Raw genomic sequence first — 25,414 nt, forward strand, 5'->3', positions numbered from 1 at the left:
CTGGGTCGCGCTGGGAATGCAATCGGGCAGCAAACATGCCGAGCCAACCTAAGAGTCAGGCGTCTCAGACTGCTCCAATCAATGACAACGTTCAAAGGACTACTTGTACGCACCGACCTGAAGCTGTGCTTGCTTACCTAAACCCCTTTTGCAAGGAAACCGGCAAAAAAATATTTTAGGCTCAAAAGCCTTAAGATGTGATATGACCTGGCTTAATGAAGCCCGGATGAACTAGTTTCTAAACCCGCGAACAGCCAAGTTCATTTGCAGCACCATAACCCACACACCGCCTTATTGATGGATTTCAATGGAACACCGAGAGACAACAGGACTGATCTCATGCTAGTTACCTTTTCTTTCGTCCTCTTAACATTTTTCAGACATGCAGGCGTGCGCTAAATCCCCTCCATTTGGTTTCCTTGCAACTGACGACAACAGAAAAAATATCCTGAATCATATCACAGAAAATGTAGTTCATATCTTTAGTATTTTTAGAACTTGAGGCTTCTGCTGGCAAAAGTCTAGGCCATAACTTCTATGTGAAAGCAAAATTATAAATTATTACTGGACCCTGATCTTTCTGCAAATACTATATCTTAAGAAATACAAGCCACATCCTTGTTTTTCTACAACTTAAATGTGTAAGAAATAAAAAATTTGTGCTTCAAAACTGGATAGCTGTTTTATTATATATGAGCTGTTTTGTCTTCAAAGCTAAAGCAGCAACCTCTGATGCAGATAGCTCATTCAGAACTGAAGCTGCAAAAAGTAAATTAGCTCTTGATATATCATTCATCAAAATAAATACATCAAGTTTTTAGCTCAAGTGAAACAAGACGCAATAAAATATGCCAAAGGCAAATGATATTATCAGCGCGGAGATAGATAAGTCATGAAGGTGCAATTACAAGAATGACAATTGGTCGAACCATGCTTTTCTGAGAATTGAAGGCCTTTCAAAATTTGAGGCCTGTCTCTCATTAGAGCAAAGGCTATGTATGCGACGATCCCCAAAAATAAGATACGGGACATCACAATCAAATTGGTTGCTCAGAAAAATGGAAGTGTTATGAGATTTGGACCATATTATAGCTGGGAATGTCTTCACACAGATCCTATGTTTGTTCTTCCCATGGATTTGTGGTATCTCAAGGGATACATCCTGGTGTATAATCCATCATGAGTTGTAGGCTTGGTGTTGGATGGGCTGTACAGAAGAAACCTTAAATTACCACGACAAGTCTATGCATAGTTAGCAGTGCACAATACGAATACCATGTATGTTACAAGTTATGCTCTATATTAAGCATGATATTTATGCCATCGCTCGCTACAGAGGTTTTGGTGCATTCTTGCAACCTACTAGCACGTGCTCCTAGAGCTACTGGGACATAAATGAACGTATTTTCCAGATGACTATTACATAGTAGGCATAGTGAAGGCAAATTTGGGAGCATTAGTGAAGATATTGCATGTTCAGAATTAAAAGAAACACAAGACTGACATGGGTAAATGGACTGGAAATAAAAGCAATAAAAAGGTTTTAAACACAAAAAAGATCCACGATGCAAGGAGTAAAGAGCATAACTAATCTACATAGGACGAGCATGGTCAAACCGACAGTAAGGGTACTAGAAAGTCACTTCAGATAGCAAGTCAGGTGCAATGAAAATCTGACATTCCCTAGTACTAGGGATCACCACAAAACCGGGACAAAAATGAGAGAACTTTTGAAGAGTCATGATCTTATTGGGTCTACCTTCTAAAATGAAGAAAATGGTGAAAAGTATATAAGCTATCACCATTGCTAGTCATGGTTTATATTTTTTTTAATATATGAAATATAATGATCTTACCAGATAATAAGTTTTAAGTGTTACAAAATCAGCTGAAGTTGTGTTGTTGTTGTTCTCCAGCAGGCTCAAACCGACAGACACAGTCATATAGATTTCCATTGAACAGCTTTTCAGCCAATCTCTGATTCTTCATCATTGCAAGCTGAAAAATAGACAACTTAAATTATGTTGCTATTGGAGTACCAACTCTGTTAAATGATGCACAGGAGAGATTGATCAATAGCAGAAAAATATATGAAAGTATCCATGACCCAGATTGATCATGCCAACATGATAATCAGGCATAAGTGCTGCATTATAAGATAATATTACATGGATCGCCATTGATTGCCCTAAGTTAAGATCAATGATCAAGGGAAGAGCTTGTTGATTGGACAGTCAATCTTCCGCATACAACAATTAACTGAGTCATGGTCTATTATTACAAAGTGATATTTTGGCCAGTTAGACTACCATAGCCTTCTACGAAGCTTGAAAAAATAATAGCATGTCAACAAGTTCTACAAGGTAAATAAAGATTATTTCATCATAGTTTGTGCAGTATAACCATACCTTCAGAGCATCACACCTAAAACGGGCATTGAAGTTAGTATGTAGAGCTCGACCCATGCCTTCCAAAATTATCTGCATCAGAGGTGACGGTTAAAATATTAGTAATTTACAAACAAATTACAAGCAATCATAGAGATGACATGAAAGGAAGTACAGTCTCTGGCACTTTCATGAAAAATGTTTGAAGTTCGTACCAAATCTGCACCTCTTGCAGCAGCAGCAAGCTCTGAGCTGACCTGCCGGAAATCTATGCATGGGCTCCCACACCCATTCTCAACAACCATAAGGGGAACAGAAGCTGAATTATCTACCAGTCCATGTTCTACACTAACCATTGCATCCACAAGCAGCCCTCCAGCTTCGGCAGCTTTACGAAGGATATCACAATGCTGTTTTTCCAGAGAAAAAGTGATTTAGAAAAGCAAATGTCAAATTTTGGAGCTATGGGGAAAATTTTCAAAATAATTGGAAGATACTTAGTTTCATAAAACATCAACAAATGCCAAGTTGTCCATTGAGTTTTGATGCATACCTTAGCAGCTTCGGCTACAATTTCAGGAAGCTCATTGGCAGTAACATCATTTAAAGCTGGCAAGGAATTTGCAACCAGAAAAACCTGCATGGAATGAATATATTAATATCTGCTTTGAGTTGACAATTCTAAGATCTAGCATGAAGCTTACCAAGAGAGGTGTCAGTTCATGGCAGTTATGAGTTGCTCAAGATGATTGGATATGGTTATAATAATGTACTAAACCAAAAATCAACCTGATCAAGTCAATCAATCAATGACTAGTTCCTTCTGCAGGAGTAAATTTGTCTAAAGCAAATCGTGATCCTTGGCAATCAGTATCACAGTATGCAACAGAAACACATTTCATTTAGCAGGCTTTCATTGTGTCCTGATAGTTTTTACACAAACTAGCAATGCAAGTGAGAACAAATAAAGAGGGATGAAAGGCACCAAATGTGGTTATGATTGTTTTGTCAAAAGTTTTCTGTTTGACAACACATATAAATGGGGAAACCAGCATAATGTGTCCTAAAAATGTTCCCTGTCAGGTGAAAACGAGGCAACAAATGGCATAAGGTTCATATCCAGGTAAAGTGGGACAAGATTTTTAGTACAATGTATCTCACTATCTATTTAAATGTACAGATAGTTGTCAAAAGAGTTAAGGCAGTTGTAAGGCACTCTCTAATGCTTAAGTGTTCAAGCAATTTCATATACTTGAAGAAACTATTCTATAGTATTACTTAGAAAATTCATTTGTAATATCAGAGATTCAGAATAAATATATTAGTTATAAATGTTTAAGCATTGTGACTTCACCAATTAGAAGCTTTCATTAAATGAATAAGATGCAGACCATTATTACCAACATCGAGTATTATCAAGTATAGGCTTAAAGGGCAGAAGATTAATACAAATGGGAATAGAATAACAATAGCAACAACAAATGAAAAACAAGATGAAAAAGATTGTGCGTGGGTGGTTTTGCATTTTTTTTTTCTTTTCTTTTTTTGGGGGGGAGGGGAGGCAACTCCCCTATTTTCCTAGCATACTTGGTTATTCTTACGTCTAATAATCTAGAAGATAATTACCTTAGAAGGAAGCAACTTTAAATAGAAAACAGAATTTAATTGTTACATCATGTTTCATTATTTTAATCACAGGAATTTGTGCAAAAACACTGCACATTGTTTTCCTTCTTATAGATTTGGACCACTTTTATTTTCTTTCCAAGAATGGCTTAGCTTAAATTTTTTTTGATGCTTTTGTCCCTAGCCACTAGTGGACAAACTCCAGTCAATACGTTAAAGCAGATCCAACCAGAAATTTTTCATAGTGAAAGTACATATTTTGTTAGTGAATGCACGTATTATTTATATAAAGGTACAATTTTTCGATAGTGAATGCAAATATTTGGCTAATGTGTAATGCACATTCACAGGCAGCAGTATATTTGTAATGCCTAAGGTAAAAAAGTGTCCAAGAAAAATTTCAAAACTAAGCCACTCTTGCAAAAAATAAAAAACATGGCAGCCAAATTTCCAAAAGTGGAACCTTAGTGTGATATGCAAAACTTCCTTTAATCATTAGATTAAAATAAAATGTATTAACCATTGGGCAAACTATTTTCCAATAAAATGATTAGGCAAATTAAGACAGTTACTAATGTTTAGAGTAATTGAGTAAATGATTAGGCACCAAAACTCCACTTTATCGGCTGCAGTGTTTAAGCAGCCATTTTTGATAAATGCAACACTTGACGTAAACATTATAGCATGAAGAAATATTTTATAGTTATGGATTTATCCAATTAGACTGCATGCTGCAAGAGGATAATTTTGTTATTTACTCAGAAAGTTCTTCACAATTACATAGACTAGTTGCATGCATTTGAGGGGCATATGATCATTGTATATCCTATTACTTTTTATTGCATTTCTCATAAATTAAGTGTGCTAGATCCTTTTCCTCCATCAACAGTTGCAGCATTAGCCCATAGGGAAGAAAGATGATGCACTCAATAGGTCAGTAATTAGAATTTCTCTCAACTGTGTACAAAAAAAAATAGAATTTATCTCAACTAGTTTTAACTCACCTCTGTTCCTCGTCGAAGGAGCTCTCGAGCTAATGGAAGCATTCCAAGAACAACATCAGCACCTGAGTTATCCACAAAGAGCAATGCTCTTCTATGTGGTGGGGGTTTCTTGTCTCCACAACCAAGCATTCTTTTTTTAAACATATCGAAGTCATCCACCTAATAGAATTGAGCAATGTTAGCTGAATCAATGGCCAAAACATGGTCATCTTAATCAAAAGTTAAAACGAGTTATACATTCAATTGAAGGAACTAGCAGAGAAATGACATGTGAACTGTCAACTGTAATTGTTAAGTTTATGTTTTGACAGGAGATTTTTATTTCTATAAGAACTTGCCCGCCAGGGTCGTTGCATCTTTTTGCGGCTCATCCGATAAATTTCAATTATAGTTCCTTCGTGGTAAAGGTCAACACAAGCACGAGATCCCCAATCAAATATGTTTGCAGCAAGAACACCTTCGATGAGAGCAAGCAGTCTTTCTTCCTGTGAAACAGTAAAATATTTGAACTAGTCAATAATACAGTTTGGAATAATCTTCACGGATTATCACCATGCGGCCTCTATTTTACCTACTAGTCGTCTAGGGTACATATTTAAGAGCATGTGCCTGTTAAATGATGAATAAAAGTTATTGAGATAATGCTATAAGTTGAGAGTAAAACAAATTTAATACACAAGAATATGTTGATGAAACAAGAATTAAGAAGTGTTTCATGATCTTTTATTTCATATAGCCATGCTATTCAGCTAAAACACGAGTTGCATTCAAAATGTTCTATAGCCATATGTTGGTTTTAAACCACATGTGCTGATGAAAATCACAGAAATATGTAAACGTTTCATTTAGTTGCAAACTAAAGCATGAAAGCAAGTTCACCTAGTAGACTGGTGGCACCTCTAGGGCTCGTGTATCTAGGGCATTCCTATCCTACATGTTTCTAATATTTGCTGAAGTTGGAATAGAACATCAGACATGTATTGATGGGATGAGGCATGTCATATACGTGCACATTACAAAACTGCCAAGCACAAGGCTAACTAAAGAAAGATAACAGGGAGGCCATGCTTCCAACACGATTCTAGATTGAATTCAAGGTGATAACAGAGCAGTTGTCACAATATATTTTAGAATTGATAAAGGTTTGTAATTTTTGTTGCCCCTTTGAAATTTTTGTAGGATCAATGAAATCAGATGACCTATCTTCCTAGAAAAAGATTCAAACTCAATTATCCTATAAGATTTACACTATGCAATGTAAATTATTTGTTATGCGGAAAAAGGTTCACAGATGAATAATTAGAAAACTGCATTCATGAGAGTTTCTACAAATCTAATAGCATTTACCAATAGCAGCTTCCTTGAATACAATCTTATTCCAGGTTGGTGGTTGGATCACCATGTGTATGTTGAGTAAGATTATTATATTAAGATCAAATGCCATTAAACAATAAAGTTTTCAGGTTATGTTTTGTTTACTAAAATTTTTAGGTCTTAACACCTAAAAATCCTTATTGGTGCTCTATTGAAAAGTTTGTAAAGTACCTCAAGTCTCCAACAGTACTTAAAAGTTAAAGCATGTACGCTTATATTCTTCCACCCCTTGGTAATGCAACTATACTATTCAGTCCAGTATCATTCTAGATATGTAAATGTATGATAAAGTGAGAAAGGAAGGCTAGAGGGGAAGCCTCTTTTCCAGTGCTTGGCAATCCAAAAAAAAATAAGGAGAGAAAAATGAGGAAAATAACAGGGGAACATGTTCTGTCAGGGGCCTAAAGTATTCTATCTTAGGTAGTGAATTTGGGGAAAAAAAACATATAGCAACGGATAAGAACAAACTACCCACATCCTAATCGCTCTTTCCACAGATTTTCATGCAATTTCTTAGTTAACCAAATAGTGGAAAATTCTTAATTTTAGTTCGCATGCATTTAATTCATTTCCTCTCTGTCATTTTATTAGCAACCAAAGAGAGCCTTAGTGTGAATGTTGGCTATGAGTGTTTGGCTGTAGTACAATACTTATCATCAACTTGGTAGCAAAGGAAACAAAAGCATTATAATTTCCCTGTACAATTTGAAAATGTATTGTCTCCAACCAACAAGAGGCCAACTCAGATAGAAGAGGTAACCCTTTTTCTCTAACAAGTAATAACCCATCGAGAAATCATAACAAAATTTGAAGTATAAGGATTTAATGTCACCACACATACCTCATTCATACTATCAAGCTCAATAAGAAGGTCTGGTAGAACAGCAAGAGAAGCCTCATTTTCCCTAGACCATGGAAAAAAGGGGTCAGGAAATCAGATCATATGCATGTGCTCAAGCTCCAAGTCTGATGCCAGAGCATGGAGATGAAGATATTAAAATTCAGTTGCATGTGTTGCAAATGTATAGTTATGGGAGCACAATGCTGATCCACATGGCACTACATAATGCCAGTTCGCTAATTTTATAGAATATATATATATATATATATATATATATATATATATATATATATATATATATTCTATACTTCAGATAAATACAACAGAACACATTAAGCTAGAAAAGAAGATTCTATTTTTTCAAAGAAAAAAGAATGCACAGGCTGGTCCTGATAATGGGCATGAACAACTAGCCAATTACCAAGAGATCACATCTTGTTAATTCCTTGACCTCAAGCTAAAGTTTTCACATCACAGATTTTAACAACTATAAAGCGAATAGAGCTCAAAAAATAACAGTGAAATATATTCTAATGAACAGGTCTTTCTTTCCAACAACACAGAACTCCTATTTCTCACCTTCCACGCCTCCAACACATGTTATATCACAATCACATGTTCCCACCTTTATCTTTAGGACCTTAAAACCAAGCTGGCAAATGCTGCATTCGGTAATTAGGATAAGACCATCCTCTCTACTTCAAATCCCAACACATCTTTTATGCATTTAATGAAAAGGTAATGTAAGAGACTGGCACCCCCTCATTGTCATAATGATAGATTTAAAAAACATCACTCATGAAATTGTAGCTTTATCATTTAAAGGACTTACCCAAAAAAACCAAGATGCCTAATGAGAACAAGGTTTCAAAATCTTCAAGCATGACTGATAATTTCAGGATCTTGTTTCAAAGAAACAATAAATATTTTTAAAACCCTAAGGTTTGCCTGCAAGGATTCAGATATTGGGCTGTACCACCAGCGATGTAGAAGCTAGGAACCAATACTAGGCAACTCCTCCGACTGAATCATGGGTAAAGTGGCTGAAATGGCCTAAGCCACCCCAAACAAGCGCAAACCAAGCTTGTACCACGAGGTACTGAGCATTATGCATTTTTACACCCTTTTATTTGGTACTAGCTGGTACACTATGCCAGTAGAATAATGTACCATACCAGCCAATTAGCAGCATTGGTGTCTGCCATGCGATTTATATCCTTGTTGATAGAATCTTGTAAGAATCAACACAAGTGACCCTTTTTGTACAGGTGTGGCTATTAGTATATACCTGTTTTAGAATGGTGTAACCAAACATTCTTTGTGATATTTATCGATTATTTAGTGGAATCTACTCATAATTTATGAACATCTCCATATGCACTATAAACTCGGAAACAGTGAATCCACCTTGAGTTCGACTCCACTTTTTTTAAGTTATTTTTGAACTGCTAGCTTATATTTTGTTTCTCTCACCGACATAATACCATCGTGCACAACCAGTGACCCGAGTCATTCCACATGCATCACATGGGGCCAACTCTAGTACAGATTGCTATAAAAATCTTTTATTAGAATATTTACCCTTAAGACAAATATTACTCCATTTAGCATCAGGTAGATTCACAGATAGCAACAGTTCAACAAAATACAGAATATCAACTTTCCTTCTATAACGTTCTGCCTAACTAACCTCTGTTTGATAGTAATATAGGCATCAACAAACTGAAACTCCCGCAGGCATTCTTCCCTTAGCTCCAAAAGATTGGCCAAGCCTAACTTCCCGTAAGCAGCAGGCTCTTCCATCAACCTATAACAAGGTGTTAATAACATTACAGGTGAAAATTTGTGGATAATATTGAGAAGAATAATGTTTATTGGCTGCTTTCATATTAAACTTACAATTATAAAGAAGGATTCATGTCATAAAATGCTTTCTTTTAGAAGCATGAAATCAGCATGCGGAAATCTTTTGCAAAATTAAATTGCTAATTATACAAGCATACCAGGTGAAGAAAATAAAAAAACACATCCAGCAACTTTGTTTAGTGCACCTTAGGTTAAAGAGCATAAGATGTATGAGCTATATGACTTTAACCTGACTAGTTGAATCCATAGCAATCCCAGATATAAAAGTGTATATCCTATTTCTGTTAAACTGTTAACAGGCCAGCCTCCTGAAATACCTTATTTAGTGCTTATATCATATTTAAGGGACTATATATGACAGAAGAGTTAAATAATGCATTGGACCGTGAATTAGATGGTATGTGAGAGTGCAACTTTTAGACATATGGAGCTTCCATTAGGATATACCAGTCTGATTGCAACTTCATTAAATCAGCAGATTGGAGGTTCCATATATTGTACTACAACTACAAGTAACCATAACCATCTAGCCTTGTCCTAGCTTTTGAGAACATGGGCTTATGCAATATGGGGAAATATAGAATTCCACAAGAGCAACACAAACCACGAAAAATATAAAAAACCAAATACCATTTTAAGAGCCCTATAAACCTGGATAAGAAGAGGTAAAATGGAGATCTGAGCCAGATATGTGCGTGCTTATACAGAACTTCATTCTTGACATGGTATGGGAGAAGAGAACCTTTATGAGCTCTGTATATTGTAGACATTCATCCATTTTGGAAGCTGATGGGAAGACATACATCAAGCCTCATGTTGGTCTTATACAGGGGTCAATGGTTTTACCTAATTGTTTATGCTGGGACATGCCCTACTGTCATAGCAAATTTCTCAGCATGTGCATCATTCCAGATCTTTCTGCTTCTGATGTTACAAGGTATCAGACCACTCCACAGTCGTAATGGTTCTAAAACCAATGCTGGAGGCTGAGAGTTTGTTGCCTATGGAAGTTCTTGTTGAGGCATCTGACAACCCTCTTTCCTTGATATTGCTGCCTCCAGCCTATCAGATCATTGCCAGGTTCCACCCAAGCCATCGTTTGTGATGGTCTTTCTAATCATTATGGACATAAATTGGCTCTGGATTGTTTCTAAGCACCTAACATCCCTATGGATAGTTTCCAAATAGTTGTCAAATTCAGCTATTCAACTCGGCAATATCCAGCATCTGAAGATAGTGCTTGAAACAACAGCACTTCAAAAATGTCTTTCTTTTAGCATAGACACTATTCCAAGATAGATAGCTATGACCTTCTTTGCCTTTTTCTTTCTCCCCTTCACTTGCCCTCTCCAGCCATTATTTATGTGTTAATAGGCTCTCTTTTGAGAGTAGTATAGCGATCATTATTTAATCCTTGCCAATATTTTCTTGCTTGTGTTTTTATCATAACTCTTGAATCTTTGTTACATCTGTTTAAGCTTTCCTTGAATCTTATTTTCTTTTTGGCAAACTAGAGTATTATCCTTTACAATTTGTAGCTCTTGGAAGACAAGTATTTGACACTTGGTCTCCATATCTCAAATGCTCATGCCTGCCCACCAGTCCCTTTACTGTTTGCTTCCTTCTAGTGCTCTGTGGACATTATGGCTGCTTCATTCTCACTATAATGTAACTCTCCATACCTACTTGTCATGAATCTGTAACTCTCTACTATATATACCCATTTAAAGGTATGTGATGTGGGGCTATCTTAACTGTTTTGATCTGCGCACATCTTTTTTGTAACACTAAAAAGTGATATCTTAGGTGTTAGAATCTATTTCCGCTGCATCCTCAACTTTGAGTGTCATCTATTTTCACCTTACCTCATCATCTACTTGCCATTTGCTACCTTCTAGTGCATCAACATTATGGCTGCTTCAATCTCACCATATTCTGGTTCTTCATACCTACTCTCCATGAATGCTAGCTCTTTACTAGATGCACCCATTTAAAGGTATGTAACATGTGGGCTATCCTAATTGTTTCATCAAGAGCTCGTCTAGTGCCAATGCCGGTCAATGTGCTAGATACGACCACCGCATGTGCTATGCCAAAACAAATAAGGAAAGAACTTAATATGCTTGTTATTTGAAACAATAAAAAGGGTGTCTCAGTGCATGAGGTTCCCACTACAGGGGGATCTAGAGAGGGTCAGATGAATGCAATCATACCCCCGCATGGGAAGAGGCCATTTCCATGTTTCGAACATGTGACATCTAGGTCATGATAGAGCAACCTTACTGCTGCACCAAGGCCCACTCTTTGTTACTTGAAAAGATATTTCAAAAATAAATAAATAAATGTTATGGCAACTTGTGTACGTGCCATCACTAGCTTGGCATGATACATGCTATCCGGCAAGGACTGGCATGGACCAACATTTGAAATTATGGTTGTGATGATATTAATTTTAGAATATTTGTAAAAAACATGTTACCTTGCCAAGTGAGCTGAGAAGGCACGTGCAAATGCATCTCCCCTTCTTTTAGCATCATCAGTGCCTCCTTCACTTGCTACAGCCTGCAAGATAGTGGATAAGCACTAAATTAGTAAATGGTTTTGTTCCTTGAGTAACAATAAAAGAAGGATGACATTTATACCCCCATTTATTAGGAAGAAAAATGGAAAATTCCACTAGCATGATGGTTCCAATGAAAAGTTGAGAAGACAATGATCTTTATATTTTGAACTAGTAGAATCTTAAATAAATATGTGCACTTGAAGATTTACAAATTATGAGGAGCCAAATGATACTACATAAAGTTTGGATACATTAATCAAAATATGTAAATCCTAGCTTGGATATATCTTCTTCTGATATCTGCAATTCACCTTCTAGTGCAGATCCTGCAATCCAATTAAACTTTAATTTTAAGCTTCAAACCAGAAAAGCGGTTACACAAAAATCATATTCTTGTTATCTGCATGTGCCTTCAAGCCAACTGAATGACCCCAGGTATTCTACTGTGAATCAGTTCAATGCAACCGAAATTCAAAGGTACTTCCAATAATAATGTTATTAAATGTGCTAGGCAAACCTACACTAATTTTCTATTTTGCTCCCCTTTTCTACACTAATCAAAAGGTACAGTTTTCAAGTTCATACCTTATCAACAAGGTCAGGCAAATGCTCAGATAACACCATAAACCAAAACCTACAGCATGGTATAGTAACATATAAGTATAGAGGACATCAATGAAAGTTTCACCTTGAGCATCATTTTCCAAAAGTATGCAGAACAACCAATGATAAGGAGATAAGGAATCCAAGTAACTTACTCGAGCTCACTATGATCGGAGAGATCAATAGTGTTGGGTTCATACCTGCAAATGAAAATCATAATAAATTAAGCTGCTTAAGATAATTAACAACTGGATGCTAACTCAAAAAACTTGCCTTGATATCAGATCCCATGTAAAGACATGAATGGTGGGACTAGATAGCATAAGAGTATATTTTAGTTTGATATAGAAGTGAAGAAAAGAGGATTTTTAATGATAGGGTCAAGGGAAGTGTTTTGAGTTGCTCGTAATTGGTGATGGCTTGAGGCAGAAAGCTTCTCCTCGAATATTACATATTGACTTCATATATAAACAATATTTCTAGCACGAAATGCTTGCCAATAATTCTGATAAAGCATCGGGAACGGGAACACTGGTCTAGTAGCTGCTTACATCTTAGGATCTGCCAACAAAGGAAACACCTCCAGTGTGGGTACAAGATGGAGAACACCGATATTTAATGCAGCACTTGCATCTGATCTCAAGGTATTGCCCCTGGAAGAAGGTCGGTCAAAACCTCCCACACCAGTAGTTCCAGGTGGGGCCATTGGGACAGGAGCTGTAATCTCAGTACCCTTCTGCACAAACTTCTCCATCCAAGATATCTGCAAAGAGAATGCAGTTATCATGCTCATGCTACTGGTTAAAAAAGACAAGCAAAGACATGGAATTGTTTTTATAAGCAAACTCCTCACAATAAACATGTCCAAATTTCAAACAGTGACAACTCTGTAGTGTCTAACAATTTAGCGAAGTCATAAAGCTGCGCAAACCCACTTTTTGCAGCTGTATTAGGTATGTGAAAAAGCAAATTTTGAAATAAATGAAAAGCTTTTTATTTAAGTTTTCTGAACAATAGCCTCTGACCAGACATATTACTAAATCTTATTGATTTTCACAAATGCTGATTGGTAGCGGTATAGCTGACTGTCCTTTATGATTGATGCAGAAATAACAGAATCTATATGGGGTTCATGTAAAGCTACGATTTAGCGAACTGTAACATAGATTAAGTGCAGCAATGATCTAAATGCATTTGATGTGCAAGTAGACAACTTGAAGCTCCATGCTAAATACACTAAAGATGTGAGAGTACATATAGATTGTCCACCACATGATGAAGTTATATTCTTGCCTTCTCATTCAGATCGCCTAGAGGAGGACCATGAATCTTTCCCCCGACATAAGGAGCTCCCATAGGGAACCGTTCCACCAATTGATGTGCCCTCAAGACATCAAGACCGTGCTCTTCATAGCTCATGAATGCACCAAGAGCTCCAAGAAAGCCCTCATGGCGCAAAAACATGGCTTGTGCCTGCCCCTTGGACCTAAGAAAAGGTCAATATTCAGCAGAAGTATATGAGCAGAAACAATTTAACTGAAAAAAATTAAAATATATCCTTATGATTTTAATTAATTTTTAGAGTGGATTGTGAAACTAAAATCATTTAAACAAGAAGGAAAATCAGGAAAACACAATTATATGCTGACAGTAACAGTGATAACTGATAACGCTCATCCCGTGCCACAAAATTCAAAGAAAAGCAAGTCACAAGAAGCATAAGCAGCACTATGTTTCTAGTAGTTACCAGAAATGCACTGCAAAAGAAATAGTGTCCATGGTATAAGCATGGCCACGAATGAAAAATCCTCCAAAGAAAATCCTTTTGAGCCCATAGCGAAGCGCATTCAAGTAGGAGATCTGTCATATACAAACGGTATGAGTTAAGCAAGGTTATGCATACAAATGAGATTAGAAGGGCAGGGGAAGGAGACGGAGGAGAGAGAGAGATATAGAGAGAACACATATAATTAATCCAAGACAACCAAAATAAGTTATCTGCACAAAAACCACAATTGCAAATCCATAGAAATTGAAGGTTAGACCACCAGGTAAAATCACTAATAATTTCCCAGATTGAGATGATTAAGATTTGTTGCAGTAATCACAGTTATCAGATACTGTTGTTTCCCTTGAAAGCTATATTTTTGGTCGAAGACAAGATTCAAAATTTCAGCTGTAATCAATCCATTTCAGCTGACTGTGATCCAAAAAGTCATGGTTTTCAGTACTTTCGGCCAGTTTTGGGAGTTCAGTACTTTCAGCCAGTTTTGGTTGATCCTTCAAAACTGATGAAACTCCCAAAACTGGCCAGCCCAAACTAATCCCCTGGAAGTTTATGGGTTTAGACTGAAAACGAAATTAGACAATCAGGCAAGGTACGCTGAACCGGTACTGGTAGGCATACCGGTCGCCTACCAGACCGGTTCGAAATTGGTTCGTACCGGAACCGGTCCGGTACGAACCGGTCTTTGTTTATATATATATATATATATATATATATATATATATATATATATATATATATATATTATTTATTATTATTTTTTTTTGGTTCATGGACGCGCCCAGACGCGCAGACGCGGCAGAGCTGGCCACAGAGTCGCATTTAGGACCTGCGCAGGGCAGCGTGGGCAAGGGAATCGTGCACGGGGCGATTCCCAGAGCGAGGAATCGCGCCCGCGCACCGTGAAAGCGCACCGGCGCGGTGCGATCTGTCCCGAGGGAGCGCGTGGCCCTTTCGAGCCATGCGCTCTCACACCACCGCGCGCGCGCCGTGGTTAAAAAGAAAAAATGGGACCAGTGCGAACAGGCCGGTTCGCATCGGTACAGGCTGGTATGAAATCGGTACGCATGCATACTGGTTGGTACCAGCCCAAAAACAGCTGGAATCGGTACCCGGACAGTTGGAACCGTATCCACACTGTCCGGGTACCGGTTTCAGGCCAGACCGGTCTATATCGGGCCGAACCGGTCCGTTTATTAAAGGTTCAGCAGACCATGCAATCAGGTAGTAGAAGCCTTGCGAAAACAATGAATTCTTGTCAATAAATATTAAGAAAGTTCTCTTTAAAAGCTTTGTGGTTGATTTCATCATAATATTGCATATTTTTCTTCATTTGTCAGCATCTGGTTGACTTAGGTGCCCCTTGTAAAAAAATTGATTCATGATGGAACAAATAAGACCTAACATAGCATGAAACAGTGAGTTTGCTTACATCACGCACAGAAATAGACATAACTCTGGTTATGCATCCAGACTCAGAAGTCAAAATAAGGCCGACATACTGAACAGAAAAATGCATTTGACTCAAGCATATCCTGATCCACGCCAAGAAAAGTTTATGCTCATATATATGGTTCTGTCATGATAATGTTTACTGACAATAGAACAACTCAAGAGATCTTACCTGCCCAATATTATATGAAATCATTCGCAGGAGGGAGAGAGAGATATCTTCGGGTCTATAGTCCAACAATTCCTTGCTTTCTGAAATTGTCTTTCCAAAACTAGAGGCAATGGTTGATGCCGAGAGCCCAATCTACCACCATTTAGAATAATTAGATACACTGTATTGTTTATTTTTTGAAAAGAAAGTCTCAGTTTGCGTAATAAAATGTAATGAGCTTGAAAGTGATCTAAAGTATAAAACTAGAACCTAAGAAAAGAAGCATCTCAAAGATAGCCAGATTTATATATCTGCAGCAGAAGGAGCAAGTTCGAAGGACAAAGCAATGCATCAACTTCACTATACACAAAGCATAATATAAAGTCATAAATCAAATGCATCCTGACAATAGAGACCCCAGATATATGCACAAAGTAACACCTGTAACTGGTGAACTTAAAAATGTATGTACCAACATCATACAACTGTATGCATTTTATTATCAATCCAACAATCCCCTGCCCCCAACGAACCCATGGCAAAGAGCCTGTAAAAGCTATACACCACAGGCTTGTGATGCATAAGATGTAAACTGTTAAGTGAAATCATCAATAAAAAAAAAAACATAATTCATCACCTTGAGAGTACAGAAGATATTCATGCATTTGAGTGACCAAGCAAGTGTTAAATTGTATGATTTGTCAAAAAGGATAGGTAGTAAAAGAATTAAGTTTGAGCCTGGAATCTTAGGAAAATATCTTAACATGTGGTCCTATAGAACCCATGATGATAAAGGGACAAAAGAGACACCAAAATAGCAAAATTAGGAGTCTACAAAAGCATGATGAGGAGAAGAGAGTCCTTTCATTTTAGTGTACCAATAAATGGTCACTATCAACTTCAAAAATATATTAAAGATCGGCAAGTTCTTTGGACAGAGGAAAAAGAAAAGGTTTCATGGAGCTTAGAAGCATCACGTAAGAAATATGTAATGTTTGAAAGCATATGGGGGAAAGATTACAGAAAACAAAGAGCACCCCCCCCCCCAACCTGCCTCCTGCGAAAAAAACACAACTGTTGCTCCTAGGCTGCTCCACCATTCTATCCTCCTCATATCTCAAAACCCTAATCATAATACTAACCCAGCAAGTAAATAGGGTTCAGATTATAGATCAGATATTCCACATCAAGTCAAAGTCTTGATGATCTATTGGACTACTGAGATCAGATCAAGATTAGGTCTTTAGTCAACAAATCAGATTAAACCACCCCCGATCTGTTCAGAATCCAATTTGTTATGGGCCTAGAGAAGAGGGCAGACGGGGGAAAGAGGAAGAGAGAGACAACATTGCAAGTTGTCAAGTCCAATAGCTACATAAATGGCATTTTTCTGAGATAATTAATAATGCACCTCATGCAACATTGTGAAAAATAAAAGATAGTATTAAAGTCTAAGCTTAATTAATCAAGGGCATATGACTATCAAATACCTCAAAGTTTGATGTATCAGATTATAAATAATAAAATATCATAATTAATTTTATAAATTAACAATCACCATGATTTTAAATAATAATAGCAAAATAACAAATAAAATTTAATTTACTATTAAATTAATTATTTGATAACCTAGCTAAGAATCAAAAAAGGCTAAGATGATAAAGTGCATAAAATACCTTGGAATAGTCCATACCACCATATATATCTCCAACAAGCATGTCAACATTGCCATTGTCTCCCTGCTGGCTCAACTCTAACAACTCATCAAAGCTGTAATGAGAGATAAATATCAGCAAAAGGATAAAGGGCCATCACTTACTTGTATGGCATAATATGTAAAGAAGACAGAGAAGTACCTCTTGCACTTCGTCAACAACCTCCCCAATCCCCAATAAGTACCACCACCAACATTAGTCCCACTAACCCGTTGAAATTTTCCATCCCCATCCACCTAAATGAAGCAGACGACAGGATAATACATCTCCCATATGAAGACGAAGAAATAAAAAGGGAAAGGAACAAAAATTACCTTAATTATACTAACTCCAGAACCGACATTAACAAGAAGATAGGGGAACAGATCGTTATGATCAATCTGCACGAACTCTTTCTGGCCCTCCATGTGTGTAAAAGCTTCATGGCGGATTGCCTGTCTAACACAGCATAATTATGTTAAAGTGTATCTCCAATTACAAAATGCTAGCATTCCCTATGATTCTTCTCTTTCTCTCTCAGGGGTTTCTAAAATAAAAGAAAATATGAAGAAAATCAGATCAATATATAGTTAACATATTAAGGTCTTTGGAATCCATTAACCACAAGACTATGCATAATTGTATGCTTATTTCATGTTGATATCTATAAGGGCTTTTTTTAACTGTCGTCTAAAATTTAACATATTCCCATAGCATGGTTTGCCATACTGCCCCATACCGCTCGATACAGGGCATACCGTACCATAGCGGTATGACACTCAACTCCGAGTCGGTACAAGCCTTGTACCGCCCTGTACCGAGGCATACCCAAACCAAAGCGTACCGACCTGTATCGAGCGCAGAGAGATAAAAATTAAGAAAAATGATTAGAAAGTTATTTCGGTAGAGAATTCGTACTGCAGCATACTGTACTAAACCAACAAGGTACCAAAACGGTGCCCGGCATCGAGATTGCGGATCTTGCTCCATAGTGTTATCACCTAGCAAGTGGTATGCCGTTTCGGTATTAGGCTCCATATCAGTGCCACCCTATCACTGTATCGTCTAAAATTTTAACATATCCCCATAGTGTTTATCACCTAGCATGTGGTACACTATTTCGGTACGAGGCCGATTCAGCCTACCAAGTATCGATACACCCTTCCATACCATATACTGATACCGAACTAGTACGATACAGTATGCCTCATATTGCTCGGTTCAGTACAGTATGGCATACCATGTCACCCAATGGTGCCAATTTCTAATTCAAAGCTCATTGTGCATATTTTCAGTGTTTCCTGGAAATCATTGATGATAGTGTAGACACGGAGCAATTTGTAGTTTATTAAACATGCACTTGTCACCTAATCTTCTAACTAATAGTTTGTGGAAACACTTTCAGTGTAAATTGGCGGGAAAGGATCTTGGAGCACCTTCCATTTATTTCTAGGTTTCAAGGTTTCGCTCTTCAGGCCACTGGTTTTGCAGTAGACATACAACAGTAACATAATCAGTTTTGAGTATTCCTGACAAGCATTCATACTTCTCATATTTGGATAGCACTTCAGTCACGGCTTTGTCTTGATAGTTAGCCAGTTGAAGATCCACTAGGAAGCATACGTTTATGGGCGGTCTCAACTGATCAATGCTTTACACTCTATACATTATGCAACTTCCTTCCACATCCTTCAATATCTTTATGGAACTTTTTCTTGTTTACTTCTCCCTTCACCCTCCTCTCAGCCAGAGAGCTCAAATCCTTAGCAAATATTGATTGGGTAAATATGTCTGTTGGTGAACATTTTATAGCTTGTATTTGCATCCTTGATGAAAGTATCTCATACTAAAAAAGAGCACGAATTTTAAAATGCCTGGTTGCATGGTAATCCACATAAAGATTTTCCTTTTTTTTCTTTTGTCACCATTTTCCTCTTGCCAACTTGGGCGTTGAACTTGTATTCTTACACCTCTTTTAAACATGGTAAATGACTTGCTACAAGGTTGTCCAATCACATCTTTCCATGCATAGAACACATAAAATATAGTGTCATATGTTATAACTAGTCAAAAATTATCTTGCTTCTCTCCCCACCAATCCATTTATTAGCAGAAGGACTTTAAAAACTTGTATTCCTTCAAATTCTCAGTACCTACCAAGCATTCCTAGGTCTATACTCTGCCAAAAAATGGAAGATGAATGGGATATCATAAATGTGTGACATTGTTAATGGATATACATGATATCGCAATAAACTCTGTGGAACAATATATGCAAGAGGTATAATTAACCATAAGCGGACATGTTGCATAGTCTCTGTAATTGATGAATGTTTGCATTCACTTTAATGTGTTCTCAAACTTCAGTTCAACTCCTTGCAAACAAAAATAGTGTGCTTCTGGCACCAATATATCATCCATAATTTTTTTTTTCAACTATAATTCCAAAGAGTTGGAGGTTTCTCTACTACTATCTTTAAGAGGCTTATATCAGCATCTTGTACTTTTGGGTCCATCAATGGTCATGCCGTAGACATGTTCATGGCATTCAACAATAATAGCTGTCAAGATGTACAAGAATCAAAGTTTCAAACACACCAGCAAAGAGGTAATATACATATGGCATGCCACTGGACTGGCCTTAATGAACAAACCAATATACTACAGTATAACAAAATGCAATCAACGGGCCTAAATATTCTGATACAGTGAGAAGAGGAAAATTTATTCATGCTTTTTTCTATCCTGAGGAATCACATCAGAGAAATCAAGTATGAATTACAAGTTATATCATTAACAAACTAGAAAAGTCAAGCATCTAAATCTCCCCTTATTGTATGATCACTTTTTTCTCTGATTTCCTAGAAACAAGGCCCACAATACAAACCGATAAGAGCAGAAGTTGGCAAAAACATACCTTAAGCAAAAAATTAGCACCAGCTACAAGACAATCCATTTCATCTTCCTTATCAAGACTAACTCCAAGTCTCTCTTTAAAGACATCAGCAAATTTGTATGCCCCACCACCTGTTGCCTTTTCATGGAATCTAAATTACCAAGACCAGTATAACCCAAATGTACATTGAAGTAAGCAGTCTATCAATTATGAGTAGCAAGACATCGCAGTTCATGCAGCAAGAAGCATCACAAGTGCATTAAAAATAAAAAAACTGCTACCATTGACATCAAATACAGAATGACAAAGATAACATGAATGAACCTTAAAAGTTAGCATGCCTATTGACCATTGATGTCGAAAACCGGAGAGTGTAAATATCCATAGAGTTTAGCATGACAGTTGCATCCCAATCATATACAATTTTTCAAGAAAAACATCAATTAAATATTCCTGAATTGTAATTTCAAAATGATAGGCAAACATAATTTTTGAGTAAGCTTTGTGACATCATCCATCAAGCTTATGGACATGGGGCTCATCCTAGTTGGCAGGGGTGAAGGTTGAGAGAGGGACCAAGACACAAGAGTCCAATAGATAAAAAAAGAAATTGTTGTGAATCAGAGCAGATTCCATGCATTACAAAAGAAATCGCATTACCTTTGGATTCCAGAAAGGTAGAATCTCTCTTGGATTAGTAAATATATTAAGAATCATGTTAGAACTTAATTATATGGGAACTAACATGCCATCACATCAGATCTTCACTAATCAAATCACGAACCAGACCAACATTAGGCAATAAATAGTAATTTTTTCCTTTCTCCCTAATTTATAAATCTCCATTTTGGGAATTATAGATCTTGGATTTGCTCTGACGCTACAAGAGAATCAGTCTTCTTTGAAGGTACATATCCTGCCTTTGTTCTTACTCCAGAAAGTCCTCAAGACCCTCAAAGCAAAGTAATTTATTTCTATTTCATGTTACTTGACTTCACTGTTGGATCAAGGGTATCACTATATTTTGTTCACCAACTTACAGAGGATGCTGACAAAAGCAGCTAAAGATATCTTCCTCAAGATTCTAATCAATTTTCTAAGTATGCAGGGCTTCTCTTAAAATGTTACTCGCATTAGAGAGAATCATTCACTATAGACTTAATAGTGCAATCTTGGGGTTTAATTTTCTCGACATAGCATTATGAGAGAATAGGTCAGAGAGTTGGAACCTTTGACTATCAATGCGTTAGTTCTTGTGCCAATTGTAAACATGCAGTAATCATCACTTAACATTATAATGCATGAATTTCTCACAGTAACAACCATATTTACAGGATTCCAGGGACCTGCAACTAAAGATGAAAATATGTATGCATTAATGTTTGTACGTGTGTGCATGTGTTCATATGTCTGTTTACATATATGCATATGAATATGTATAAACAATGCACATGTACACACACAAAGATATATATATATATATATATATATATATATATATATATATATATATATAATATGCTAAACAAACACGCGCGCGCGCGTAAGTACATACATATGTATGCATGCATGAATCTACATAACAAGTATGTATGTGTGTGTATGTATGAATGTATGTATGCATGTATGAATGCATATATGTTACAAGCTTCTAGAGAACTGCAACTAAAGATGCATATGGCTGTATGTATACAGATACCTATGTCCATATGTAGGTAGTACATAAATACTACATGTATGTATTTATGTACATATATATGCATGTAAAGATTGAACAACAAAATAGAAGCTCGATTCATCATAAGATTTTTCAGGGGGATGCTAGTTACATCTCGTCTCCCTGTTACTTACCTTAATTATTATTGCGTTATCCTCAGGTCTAGTCCCAGAACGCCATGATGGTGAATCAAGTCCTATCATATAGAATAAGACTAATCAATAAGAAAAGAATGCACAACAATTAGCAATCTTATAAAATCATGAAAGGCATCTGAGATACATGAGAGGTTAGTGAAGCAACAAATGTAAATCATAAGGTTTAGAGACACAGAAGGTGCTGAAACCCTCTCCTGACCTGACACTCACACAAAGTGAAGAAGGTATCAATGTGTAATCAAATAGATGGGTGATGTCACTTTCTGTAGGGCAGTCCAAAAACCAGTTCATAGCAACGAACCCAAGATAGCTGTTTGGTTAGTTCTGCTATGGAATTCAAGATAGCCCTTTATTAGCTATGAATTGGTCTATCTCAGCCCAATAAGGGTCAATTACATCATGGCCAGAAGAACAAAACAGAATCTTTTGGCAGAATGCAAACCAGGGAGTTTTAAAACTGCTGAATCTTTTGTTTCTATTCTACATAGTCTCAGATCAAAAGATGTACCACTAGATTAGCTTGCCAAGTTGGCTATTAGTTGTCATATCTTTTATACTGCTGATCTTTTTTTGGTGATGTGACATAATAGTTGCTTGGAACTTTCTTTTTGGCTTCAAAAGATGCAGTATTTTCATTTTAGTTCTGATTTTGTTACCGGTACTTCGATAACCTACTCAAGTTCAAGACATCTCTAGGCTTTTTTTCTAAAAAAGGGCATGCCAATGCACAAGGCTCCTGCCATTGTATGGTCTGAGAAGGGTCAGATTTACGCAGCCTCAACCCCATGCACAAAGAGGCTATATCCGTGTCTTGAACCCCATATTACAATGGAGCAACCTTATTGTTTGGTTAAAGCCTGCCCTCCTCTAGGCCTTTCCTAATATATTAAAAAGAAAGTTATCGCACATACCTCCAAGATGAAGCTGCTTGGATGAAATGAAATCCAGACATTCATTCAACTTCCCCGTTTCAAATTTTACGAAATGGAGCCTCCCACCCAGAATTGGATAGCTCCTCCTGCTACCATTAGAGATTCCAAACCTCTTTTTTATGGACCTTCTCCTCTTATCATCAAGTGATTGCTCTTCATGCCGTGAGAAGTAAACCAACTTAATCAGAGACCCTAGCACCAGAAATTTATCATGAGACAGAGATTTCATATATCTGAAAGGTGATAAATTGGATATAGATAAATTTATGAAACAAATCACTTGAAGAAACAACATCCACCCCTCATCCATCTCTTGTCCAGTAAAGGCAGGAAAAAGGAGAGGGAAAAAGAAAATATCAGTTCCGACCAAACTAAATATGCCTGAAGCACATTATCCAAACAGAGATTATTCATGTCCCTCAGAAAAATTAAACAGAGCAGCAAAACCATTAGAAAGTAAATAGAAGAACAGACCTCCGATGTCGAGGGCCAAGTGGGAGATGTCATCCGACTGGTTGGGCAACAGGATTGTCGGATTCCGCTCCTCAAAGTTGCCTTGTATTGCAGCCCCACTGACGTCAAGCTGCGGCCGTGAGCTCGATCGATGAATCGGAGCCGACGATCCCGGTGCCATCTCCTTCACCGCCTCCTCCTCCTTGTTACATTCCCTCAAGTTCTCTTCTTTATTGTCAATTTCGTTGCTGTTGTTGGGACTCCCAGCCATTAATTCCCCCTCTCTCTACCTCCTGCCTAACTCCAACTGCCTCATCAACCATCACTCCATCAGTCATTCGTTAAGTTTTATTTCTTGAAAATAAATCATTAAAAAAAACCTCAATCTGTCCCAAAACCGCCAGTTGTTATACTGTACTAAAATTGCTTGAAATAAAGAACACGATCCACAAAAACAACACGTGCTTTTCCCGCATACACTATTTAAGCAACATCAAAACCATAAAAAAGAAAAAAATAGTGAAAAATCGGGTCTACCCTAATCAAGATTATTATTTTTTTTTTTTGCAAAGAAACAAAATAGAAAAACGTTGATAAACTAAAATTAACTTAAAAAAAAATCAAGAATAAGAACCAAAGCCACAAATCAATCCGATTGACGCACGAAGACGGCGACAACCCAATAAATGCATGGCTCATAATCAAAAGAAAAGAAGCAATGAAAGGATCCGGAAATTGCTTCTTACCCAGATATTGGATCGGAATTAGAGCTCAAAGTAGCAGAAATTTCCAAAGTATGGAGGAGGGATCGGGAGATAAAACAATTTCTATGTCGAGGCTTTAGAGTCAAAGGAGGAAATTAAAAAAAAAAAAAAAAAGATTAGGAGAAGAAAGGAAGTTTCCTTATCCTAGGGTCCACAGATGCGTCGGGGGGTAGGTGAGAGACGGGAAGAAGAGTGCGGAGAACGGGATCGCGACGACGATTGGTTGATCGAACGTATGGCGTTTTGGTAGGAACCTAAAATCTTTTTTTTTTTTTTTTGTGGTTGGTTGTATTAAAATCTTTTTAGTAATGGGATTTTGTCTTGTTGCGTAAGGCGGTTTGCTGCCGTCCGTTTAACGATATGTGGTTGATCTGTTAAAAAGGGGGTCGAAAGTAAAGGTAGAAAGGGCCGGTTATTACTTATTACGTTGTTTTGTTTTAAGGAGTTTCTTGCTTGGAGACGTAAATACATGTTCTTTGTGTAATGTGAGTCCCATTTTATTATCAAGATATACTTATTTCACATGAGCCATGAGATACTGAGACCATGTAGTCTCATTAAAAATGTAACGTTTCTTAAGCTATATATATATTTCGAAGAATGAATAAAATTGCTGGCTAAATTATTTCTTTCGCCGCTTATTATTTTTTTAAAAAAATTGAATCTATTTTGTATTTATTCTTGCTTTTTAGCTTTGAAGATGGTGCTCACGTGAAAGTAATATGAGCTGCCAGTGTATATGTATTAAAAAAAATTTATGTATGCATGCATGCACCCTCACGGGCCCCTCACTCCCCTCGTTAAATACCCTCTCATCCAAGCCCTGTTGAAGCAAGGGGGAGAAGGACACGTCCCCTCTCCCACCGCCCTATTTGAAATCCGGTTGAAACACAAATACCAAATCGTAGCAAAAAAAAAAAAACACAAATACCAAAAAAAAAATAATTACGGCAGGGGGAGGAGAGGACGGGAGTTTCAAGAGGCATTGTGGTGGTGGGGTCCACCTACACATCCCAGTTGAGCTCCACTTGGCCCGAGCAGTCATCCCTCCTTTATGTGTCTTGAGAGTTGAAAAAGGCATTTTTTTCGGAGCATGCATGGAAACTCTTACCGCTTAATTTGTTGTAAAAATGATTAGAAATTGGAG

At 37.1% G+C, this 25,414-nt stretch overlaps 1 protein-coding gene across 6 annotated transcripts; it reads right to left on the bottom strand.

Moving 5' to 3' along the window:
- Positions 1-456: 456 nt before the first annotated feature.
- On the bottom strand, positions 457-24,530 carry LOC103711528 (pantothenate kinase 2). Of its 6 annotated transcripts, none has more exons than XM_008797701.6 (24): positions 24,250-24,530; positions 23,525-23,810; positions 23,030-23,242; positions 22,095-22,156; positions 20,265-20,381; positions 17,683-17,802; positions 17,510-17,604; positions 17,330-17,423; positions 15,675-15,806; positions 14,012-14,124; positions 13,558-13,750; positions 12,816-13,027; positions 12,420-12,464; positions 12,247-12,295; positions 11,578-11,660; positions 8,923-9,039; positions 7,233-7,296; positions 5,356-5,502; positions 5,018-5,176; positions 2,941-3,024; positions 2,603-2,797; positions 2,409-2,480; positions 1,857-1,998; positions 457-759 (listed from the first exon to the last, which is right to left on the bottom strand). In XM_008797701.6, the coding sequence occupies exons 2-23, from the start codon at positions 23,772-23,774 to the stop codon at positions 1,885-1,887; spliced, it is 2,730 nt and encodes a 909-aa protein (XP_008795923.4). In that variant the 5' UTR covers positions 23,775-23,810; positions 24,250-24,530; the 3' UTR covers positions 457-759; positions 1,857-1,884. The 6 variants fall into 6 exon arrangements, with proteins under 6 accessions (XP_008795923.4, XP_088567739.2, XP_088567738.2 ...); XM_088711613.2 differs by having other exon boundaries at positions 20,265-20,374; positions 24,250-24,422; XM_088711614.2 differs by having other exon boundaries at positions 534-1,207; positions 20,265-20,374; positions 24,250-24,496.
- Between the last annotated feature and the right edge of the window lie 884 nt (positions 24,531-25,414).

This window comes from Phoenix dactylifera, chromosome 15 (genome assembly GCF_051530095.1).
Source record: "Phoenix dactylifera cultivar Ajwa chromosome 15, Ajwa_hap1_PhDact_Kaust_v1.1, whole genome shotgun sequence".
Classification (NCBI taxonomy): domain Eukaryota; kingdom Viridiplantae; phylum Streptophyta; class Magnoliopsida; order Arecales; family Arecaceae; genus Phoenix; species Phoenix dactylifera.

Bases quoted from the DNA above. Each gene is read 5' to 3' on its own strand.
- LOC103711528 (XM_008797701.6), bottom strand. From the start codon at position 23,774: ATGGCTGGGAGTCCCAACAACAGCAACGAAATTGACAATAAAGAAGAG. The intron at 22,157-23,029 runs GTATGTGCGATA...TCTATATGATAG, and splicing joins CAAGCAGCTTCATCTTGGAG to GACTTGATTCACCATCATGG. The intron at 13,751-14,011 runs GTAACTACTAGA...ACCTTTTCTTAG, and splicing joins TCTTTTGCAGTGCATTTCTG to GTCCAAGGGGCAGGCACAAG.